A 10,540-nucleotide genomic window follows, 5' to 3' on the forward strand; every position below is an offset into this window, starting at 1 on the left:
ACATTAATATAAATTAATTAGAAAAACAGTGTTGATATTTATTTGAACTGAAATGGTAAAATTCTGTACATTTGGAACAAAAACAGTTTGTTTATATTAATGTTATGAATAAACAAATGTCAATTAGATAGTAATATACATGAGAAAAAAATTGGGAAAATTGTAATAATCATGTGCCTATAGTAAGCAATTTAAGTATGTACACATGCATTTATTATTTATTTTTATTTCCTTTAGAATGAAATGTATGTTTTAATTATTTTTTAGTTGTATTAATTTATTTAACTATTTCATATAACTAAAAGTATTTATTTTTTCATATCGAATTTTTTATTTTGTAATTAAAGCTGTACTGGGTATATTTTTAAATTATTTTTAAATGTATTTTCTACTGTAGTAGTCATAATAATATCAAAATACATTTGTTTATTGTTATTATTTTGCGTATTCATAATTAATAATGAAAACTAAAGCTGCCACAGATTTTATTTTAAATAAAAATAGTAATACAAAGGTGTAAAAATACTGTAACAGACATTAATTACATATCTTTAAATAAAACATATACAAGTATCAGTGTCAAAATGTACCAAAACTAAAAGTACTCATTATGCAGAATAACACAGTGCAGAATCATATATTTATAATTATTTAGCAGATTATAATTATTATTATTGTTGCAGTTGGTAAAAGTGGAAATCATTTTTGCAATATTCTCTGTGCAATGGTTGCATCTTCAAAATGATGACTCTGTTTACATTGTATACAATGCTTCTACATTTTAATTTAATTTTTGTTTAAAATGTTAATACTCGTTATGTTTTCTATTTGTTTAATTGTAAATTAATACTTTAAAAATATTTTTTACTTGTTTATTTGCCAATTCCTTTTTTACATTTCTTGTTTATACTGCTTGTTTACCATTTATTTTTATTTTGCTATCCACTTTGCTGATGACATTCTGGAAATGTCCCCGGATGTTGTGGGACTAACAAAGGAAATCTTAATCTTAAAAAAAGTACAATATTTCGCTCTGAGATGTAGCAGAGTAAGCAAAACTGAAATACTCAAGTAGAAACACTTCAAAAAAATTGTACTTGAGTAAATGTACTTTACTTGTAGTATTGGTAATAGTAACTAAAACTGTCAAATTAATGTTATTGGAATAAAAAAAGACTCTGTGATGTGATGGTGTAAAAATATAGAGTAGCATAAATTGAGAATACTCCAGTTAAAGTACTTTAAAGGTGTACTTTAGTGCAGTACTGTAGTACATGTGGTGTAATGAGGTGACCCTGTTTGCAGACGTGAAGTTAGGTAACAGTGGAGAAACATCCTCCAGAGACCGGCGGGACGCGGCGGATAGTGTGGCCGGGTTCGAGGCTCCGGTGGGCGGACTCACCTGGGTGCACTCCTCGGCCAGGTGCTGCTGGAGCCTGAACTTGACAGTTTGATAGAGACCCAGACCGGCACCGAGCAGCACAGCGCAGCCCAGCACCCTGCTGCCCCCCCGGCCCATAGAGGACAGCCCGGGCCCGCCGGAGGTACCGTACGCCCTCCTGGAGGCGCCTCCGCCCACATTACCCAGCAGGTAGGAGACGGAGCCGGGCCGGCGGGCGGCGGGGGACTCCAGAATCCTGCAGCCGACCTTACAGAGGGCTCTGGTGCATGCGGCCGCCATGTCGGCTTTACGTAAAGTCCCAGAGTGCACCGCGAGGAAGGAGGGCGGTGGGGTTTATTTCCCTGAGTAAAGCCTGTCAGGCTGTGTCCACATTCCCTGAGCTGAGCCTGTCAGGCTGTGTGCAAAAAAACAAGACAAGAAATATTAATCCATCATCCTTAACTGGTGTGGTATTCGGGTCAAATTGGCCGGTTTAAAATTTTATGAAAAAAATAAAATTATGCAATGTATATTACTATAGTACTCTTGTTTATTTTATTATTGTTATAATTTTTTTTAATTTTGTAGCTTTTATATAATCATGATCTGTATCTATATTTTGTCATTTTTCATTCAATCTACTACCCCCCCATCCTCCACCCCCGCCCCGCTGTGACAACTGAATCTCCCCATTGTGGGATCAATAAAGTATAATCTATTCTAATCTGTTTTGATTTATGTCCCTTATTTTTTTATTTCTAAAGTCCTCACTCCCTTTTTTTTGTTTTTGTTCATTTTCAGAAATGTTTATACATGTAAATTATTTTTTTAAACTAAGAAATATTCATCCATCCATCATCCTGAACTCTGGTGTGGTCAAATTTACAAAAGAAAAATTATGCAATATATAGTACTATAGTACTCTTGTTTCTTATTATTATTATTATTTTTTTTTTATAGCTTTTATATAATCATGACCTGTATTTATATTTTTACATTTTTTATTCAAACTACTACTACTACTCCCCCCACTGCTGTAATTTATTTTTGCTGCTTGTGTCAAGTAAATTTTCCCGTTGTGGGATCAATAAAGTATAATCTATTCTAATCTGCTTTGACGTATGTCCCTTACTTTTTATTTTTGAAGTCCTCCCCCCTTTTGGTTTTTGTTCATTTTCAGAAATGTTTATATATATAATTTACTTTTTTAAACCAAGAAGTATTCATCCATCCATCATCCTTAACTCTGGGATCAAATGAGAAATGATGCAAATATAGTACTATAGTACTGTTGTTTCTTATTATTTTATTATTGTTATTATTTTTACTTTATAGCTTTTATTTAATCTTGATCTGAATTTATATTTTTTCATTTTTCATTCAATTTTTTCTTCTGTAATTTATATTCATATCTTTTGCTTCTGTTTTTGCTGCTGTGACAAGTGAATTTCCCCATAGTTGGATCAATAAATTATAATCAAATTTTATCTAATCTATTTTTGATTTATGTCCCTTATTTTTTTTTGTTTTTGAAGTCCTTGCTCCTTTATGGTTTTTGTTAATTTTCATAAATGTTTATATATAATTAAAACGTTTGTTTAATCTTAATTCAATTTTTTTCAATCTATTTAAAAGTATGTATATTTATTTATTTTTACTTATATGCTATATATTTTTATGTCCTTAAAAGTATGTATCTGTGTTGTTATTTTATTATGTCCCTTAGAATTAAACATATATTTGTTATGTTGTATTGTATTTATTGAATTATAGATTTAATTAAAATTATTTGTAATTTTTGGTTTTCATATTTCCAGGTATTTTTCTTTACCATACAGATGTTTTTATTTATTTAATTATTTTATATATGTATATATTTGATTGAAAAAAAACTATACGACTCTTGTTTCTTATTAATTCGATTTTTGTCCTTTATTTATTTATTTATTTTTAAGCCCTTGCTCCTTGATGGTTTTTGTTCATTTTCATGTTTTTTTAATGTCCTTTAGAATTAAAAGTGTTTTTGTTTTCATATTTCAGGTATTTTTCTTTGCCATACACAAGTTTTTATTTATTTATTTATTTTATATATGTATATATTTGATTAAAAAAATACTATTAATTTTTGCAATCTAATTAAAAGTATATATGTCTTTTTTATGTTCTTTAGAAATAAAAGTATGTTTTTGTTATGTTGTATTGTATTAATTGAATTAATATAATTAGTATGTATTTTTATTTTTTGTTTTAATTTTCCACATATTTTTCTTTGCCATACATGCATTTTTTATATATTTTTTCGATTTCTATATGTTTTTATTTTTTATATTTAACTTAAAATATGTTGTGTTTTTTTTCCTAAATTAAAAGTATTTATTTAAGTATTTCATTTTATAATAATATAATCTTAAGTATGTGTTTAACCCTCTGGAGTACGTCTATTTATTGAAAATACACTGAGCATGTTTTCTTTACAGTGATAACTTTATTTATATATCATATGTAGACAAGCTGAGAAAGCCAGTTAAAAGAGCAATCATAGGAGTTTTCACAGTGTGCCATTTATGTTTCTAGACCATTTTTAAAATGGGAATTTTCTTTGTACTAAACTATTACTATTTTTAATGTACATGTAAATAGACATGCTGTTGACGTTTTTGTAGTTATTTATTTATTTAATTATTTTCTGCTGTTTTTGTGTGTATAAATAGTGAAAAAAAATTGGTACATTTCCATAAAAACCTATGTCCTTTGTTTGTATTTTGGGTTCCTGGCAGCTTTATACTTGTAATTTAAAAAAATTTAAAATCTGACTGATAGCCAAACTTGTTTGAGAAAAAGGAGCCATGCATGTGATGTAAGGACGGACTGAAAAATGCTAAACAGAGACAGAAATCAGAACCATAATCTCCTGGACTTTAAAGCAGCCATTCTTAACCTTGGGGTCCCGACCCCAATTGGGGTCGCAAGATGATTTCTGGGGGTTGACAAATCGTTTTGGAAAAAATATAAATGCACAAAATTTACATTAAATTACATAATTTCAGACAGGGAGATCTTTTAGTTGTTTTCTGCTTCATTATTTGTCCAATATTTGTCATATCAACTGAGTTTGTGTGATCTGAACTGTGCGGGTAAGATTCTGTTCAGTGAAAAAAAAAGGTGTGTCTAAAAACTAAATAAAAACACTAAATCTGAGGGAAATGATCTTGCTGCATGGACAGATAATTAACTTGACAAGATTTCTTAAATTAAGATTATTAAATCTAGAAATAAGCATGTTAAACGTTTCAAATAAGAAATTAACTCTTAAAACAAGATGGGGCGGACCACATGCATGATAAATTGGGGGTCAAAAAGGTTGAGAACCACTGCTTTAACCCTCTAGAGTCCATGAAACCACCACCACATGACTTTTTCATGACATGAAGACATAAAAATTAAGCAACGTTGTGTCTTGCCATCAGCTTCCCTCTAAAGTTCTGGCTTGAAACTCCATGCCAGATTTTTTTTGGATTATATTCGGCCAAGTAAAACCGGAGATAATGTCAAATATATTTAGTATGAAAATATAGAACTAGATATTATCCTCATTTTACCTGTTATATGTCATATTTGCAACATTTAAAATTCTGTAAATTTAACTGAAATGGGTAATTGAAAATATAATTTTCAATATCAGATTTTCCTTTTGTTTCTTTTGGGTTCAACATTTTTATCACAGTTAAAAATGAATTATCAGGACATATACAGTACAGGCCAAAAGTTTGGACACACCTTCTCATTCAATGCGTTTCCTTTATTTTCATGACTATTTACATTGTAGATTCATCAAAACTATTAATGAACACATATGGAATTATGTACTTAACAAAAAAGTGTGAAATAACTGAAAACATGTCTTATATTCTAGTAAGCAAAGGGTGGTTACTTTGAGGAATCTAAAATACAAGACATGTTTTCAGTTATTTCACACTTTTTTTGTTAAGTACATAATTCCATATGTGTTCATTCATAGTTTTGATGCCTTCAGTGAGAATCTACAATGTAAATAGTCATGAAAATAAAGAAAAACGCATTGAATGAGAAGATGTGTCCAAACTTTTGGCCTGTACTGTAGGTGCTGAAAAAACTGATACCAACATGACATGGTGAAGATTTTTTTAACAGATTTTTTCAAAGGACATAATAGCCGAAGATTTCAGAGGGTTAAAGTCTATTGGGGTGCGTTCAGGAGCGTCTAATTCGCTTCTGCGGAGATAATGTCAAATATATTTAGTATGAAAATATAGAACTAGATATTATCCCCATTTTACCTGTTATATGTCATATTTGCAACATTTAAAATTCTGTAAATTTAACTGAAATGGGTGATTGAAAATATAATTTTCAATATCAGATTTTCCTTTTGTTTCTTTTGGGTTCAACATTTTTATCAAAGTTAAAAATTAATTATCAGGACATATATGTGCTGAAAAAACTGATACCAACATGACATGGTGAAGATTTTTTAACAGATTTTTTCAAAGGACATAATAGCCGAAGATTTCAGAGGGTTAAAGTCTATTGGGGTGCGTTCAAGAGCGTCTAATTCGCCTCTGCGTCGCTCTACGTGTGGTGCGTTCATGAGCGTCGTTGTTCTGATACGCTCCTCTTCTTCTCTCTGCTGACCGCAGCAGCGGCAGCGGCAACAGAGCGGCGGCAGTAGCGGCAGAGCGGCAGAGCGGCAGAGCGGCAGCAGCGTCTTGTCTCCAGTGAAAGCGGAGCGAGAGATTCCTCTCAGCAGCAGCAGCAGCATCCATTAAGCATCAGTGTTCACCGGTCAAAGCAGACACATCTTCCCCGGGACTGACCACTCCTCGGTGGGATGTCGTCGTCGAAGCTCCGGCGCGGATTTTGGTGGTGAGAGCCGCTGAAAGAGGAGACTTCCCCGCTGTGTTTTTCTCTCCGTGAGGGAGCGGAGCGGCGATGGATGAAGGCAGGAGGAGACAAATAAAATGTTGATGATCGCTGAGGTTTAGTGGCTGGGCTAGCCCGCTAACGGTGGCTACCGTCAGCTAGCTCTGGGTTGTTTTTCCTCTCCGCCTCCACTCCACGGACCGATGTGGTGTTTTCCTCCACGAATAAACACTCCTTGATTTCTTTTTTTTTATGCATGTGGAGACATGCTGGAGCCCGCGAGGACATTTCTCTCAAGGATAAATAAAAGCACCCTAGCTGTCTGATAGCAGCCCAGCCTTGCAGCTAGGTCGCTCAAAACCCACTATTATTATCATTTTAATTTTTTTTTTTTTACATTTCTCGTTATTTTTTCCTCCAAGATGCTACCAGAGGTCTGAGGGTGAACCTGAACTCGCATGGACAAACACTCCATGAAGGTCATGATACTGAGAGAATGATCATGCTGGAAAAACAGGTAAGAAATGATCCTTAAAGTCACCAGGTTCATATTAACACACACCTGAGCTCATTTACATGTCTGCTCATTAGGGCTGGGCGTTAGATCTCCTTCATGGCTCTGTATCTGATCAAACTGAGGATCTGTGCTCTAATTATTCAGGTGATCAATAGCTCTTCTCATGACACATATTCCCATCATTATAACCTTCATCCTGCTCTCTCTCTCTCTCTCTCTCTCTCTCTCTCTCTCTCTCTCTGCCCTGCTTAAAGTCAACCTCTCTCTCCCACTGTGCCTCCAGCTGCTATTTGTTTTCAGAAATGCACCCATGGAGTTTGGCATTGTAGGGATCTTTTTATTTATCTGTGGGAGTGTTTATTGTCTTTTATCATTTGAAGGCTGCCATTTTAAGTGTTCGGTCAATAAAATGTGAAATTATACAAAATAGGGCTGGGCGATATATCGATATAAAAGATATATACAGTATATATTTTTAAATGTGATATGGAATTAGACCATATTGCATATAGCAATATAGTCCAAATTTGCACTGTGACCCTTGCTTCAGGCAAGCTGCGGCTTTTGTTTACGATTTTTTTTATTTAAATGTGCACTTTATGGAGCTTTGATTTTTTAAAAAGGTACTCCTGTTGTTATACAGTATTTATCTTCACTTTAATAAACGGTTTCAATTAAACTACTTGTGACACGTCATATTTGGCTTTGACTTTGACTGAACATTTGCTCTCACTTAGCGATAAAAATATCAGGATATATATCGTATATCGATATTCAGCCTAAATATATCGGGATATGACTTTTGGTCCATATCGCCCAGCCCTAATACAAAATAATGTCCATTACAAGTTCTCAGAGCCCAATGTAATATCTTTAATTTCATAATCCAAATATTAGGGCTGTACAATTTATCTGAATTTTATCAAAATCACATATATATGTCAAAATACAGTTTTGAGTGAAGTATTGTGGGGCTGCAGGGGATTTTGATACTGATACTGACTTTAGAGGGGATAAATAATTCATAGATCAGTGATATGGCAGCTGGTTAAATGTTAAAGGTGGAATTAAAATATACCTTTTTCTGCGTTGCATTAATTTGAATTTGAATATAAAATTAATGCAATTGTACACAGAAGGCTGATTTCTTGAACAAATTTATTAAAGAATATTTTAAATTATTTTAAATTAAATATTTAATGTATTACAACGAAAACAACGAAAATAAATAATAAATATTAATAAAATAAATATCTCACTAAAGATCAGTTCTGTATGTTCAGAACCAGTCTATTCCTGACCATTTAAATTAATAAAAATAAGATAAATAACCACATGAACATCAGTACTGTATGTACAGTATCGGTGAATGTCTGACCATTTTAATAAAGACTTATTAAAAATAAAATAGAAAGCATAAAATCCTCACATTTGGAGGAATAATTTTGCCATTTTTGTTCCACATTTATGGATCAAAATTGCTTGTAAACTTTATTCTGTCAACTGATTAAGCGGTAAATCAACTAATTCTTACAAAACTAAAATGTTTAAGCATTTCGTGTAATTTATCAAGTCAGAAAAATACTAGTATTGCTAGTTTTGGTGTGACAAATTCCTACTTTTGTGTTCTTATATTATTGTAAATGTAATATATTTTTTTACAGTAAGTGGAAAAAATGAAAACATTTTAACATATAATAACATCACTTTGAAGCTTGTGGTGATGGGTGTTATCATGTTTTGGCATTTGTGGACTAAATGTAAAAAAAAAATGATTAAAAAAACAAAATAAGTATAATAAATGACATAGAAAATGCAGTGGAAGTAATGTACACAACAGTGGAAAAATATGTATATATATATATATATATATATATATATATATATATAATATATGTAAATACTTGTGCATAGTGGTATCAATTAATTTCGGCCAAAAAGGGTATGAGATGGTGCTGAGAATTTGCAGGTTTTTTCATATTTCATGATTATAAATGGACTCCCTTTGGGCTTTTAACACTTGTTCAGACATAAATAAGCAATTAAGAGATGACACTAGAGACTCTGGGAACTTGCAGTGGATTTTTATTTTCTAACATTTAAAAAGAGAAAGAATAATTGGGTGATTCTCATGAAGCCAGTATATCTGTATAATCTTACATCTGTGAAGATTATAAGGATATACTGTATTAAACTAAATATATTTCACTTTTATATGAATGAATAATATAGCCATAAAGACGTTTTGTGCTAAAATAATATTTTCTGTATTTTTGAACATATTTTTGATTCACAAATTCATTACCTTAATGCGTCCAGATAAAAATGTCATGGTTTCCCCACACTTATATACAATAAATATTTAACAAACTTTATAAAAATTTGTTTAAAATTGTATAATTTAACAGAATATAATCAAACATTATGGTTTTTAACAATGTATAAAGAACAAAATCTGAATGAAAATTGATGACAAAAAATGGTCAAATGTCACAGTAATGATAGAATTGTTTGGATTAAAATATGTGTATATTTTCATAAAATATATTTTGGTGATACCAGCTACCCTTGAGCATATTTATGGCTTGCCAAAGAAAAACAAAACAAAAAACCTTTCGTTGTTTTTTTATTTCTATTTAAAAATGTGTTACGGTAATGAATTGTCTCTACAAATGTCAGAAAATACATTAAAATTGTTCAAATAGATTATAAATTCATATTAACCCTTAATAGGGCACTCATTGAAATACTTGCAAATTCCAAATTTCAACCCTAGAGAATATTGGAGGATATTATATACAGCCAGAACGTGTAAAAAAAAAAAACATACGGACCTGGGGGAGGGGGGTAATATTTTGAGAAAAAAGTTTACGAGATTAAAGTGGCAAATCTACGAAAAAAAATGCACAGATTAATGAGATTTAAAGTGGTGAATCTGCAAGAAAAAAATTGTTTTTTCCACTTTTTTCTCCTAAATCCGCAACTTTTTTCACGCAGATTTGCCACTTTAAATCTCTTAAATCTGCGACTTTTTTTCTTGTAGATTTGTCACTTTAATCTAGTAAATTTGCAACTTTTTTTCTCGAAAAAAAAGAAATCCATGTGGTTCTACGACCAAACAGAGAGACATGGGGACTTCATTTAGATATCCACTGAAGTTACCTAATATGGTTCTTCGCCCAATAAAGGGTTAAACAGTGACTTTAGCTTGTGTATGTTATAAAGGGTCAAAGAAGTACCATGTTCATGAGAATCACCCAATTTGGTATAATAATGCTAAAAATATTGTTTTGGCCATAGATATAAACACACTATACACTATAATATTAAGACAATTTTTCATATCTATGATCACGGCCTCTTGTGCTCAAACTCATTAGCTTCAGTTTTATTATCAGCTGCAGACCGGAAGTCATTGAGGAAATCTGGTTGAGTGTCTGCAGCTCATAACCTCCTCTGTGTGTCCACGAGCTATGGGGGGGGGGGGTCGCTGAGAGGTGTGTGTGTGTATGTGTGTCGGGGGGGGGTCACTTCCTCTAGTTTACTCCCACAGCACCATCAAACACGTCAATAATACATCAGAGATGTGCTGGTGGAGATTTTTGTGTTGATGATTGGAAAACTCTTAATTATTAATTAATCCATTAGTCACTCTGCAGGAAATTAATCAATCCCCACTAATTGTTTGATATTGATTAATGGTTTCCATGGGGAGGTTGTTCAAGTGAACTGGAACCGGACTT

The 10,540-nt window shown here is 32.1% G+C and overlaps 1 protein-coding gene across 1 annotated transcript in view; it reads right to left on the reverse strand.

The window, feature by feature from the left end:
- Positions 1-1,722, reverse strand: part of ptgesl (prostaglandin E synthase 2-like) — a 9,028-nt gene extending 7,306 nt beyond the window's left edge. The window contains exon 1 of the mRNA XM_059337077.1: positions 1,403-1,722. Coding sequence (XP_059193060.1) covers positions 1,403-1,681 — 279 coding nt within the window. The 5' untranslated portion in view covers positions 1,682-1,722. The remainder of the gene's footprint in view (positions 1-1,402) is intronic.
- Positions 1,723-10,540: the final 8,818 nt, after the last annotated feature.

Source organism: Centropristis striata, chromosome 7 (assembly GCF_030273125.1).
Source record: "Centropristis striata isolate RG_2023a ecotype Rhode Island chromosome 7, C.striata_1.0, whole genome shotgun sequence".
NCBI classification, from domain to species: domain Eukaryota; kingdom Metazoa; phylum Chordata; class Actinopteri; order Perciformes; family Serranidae; genus Centropristis; species Centropristis striata.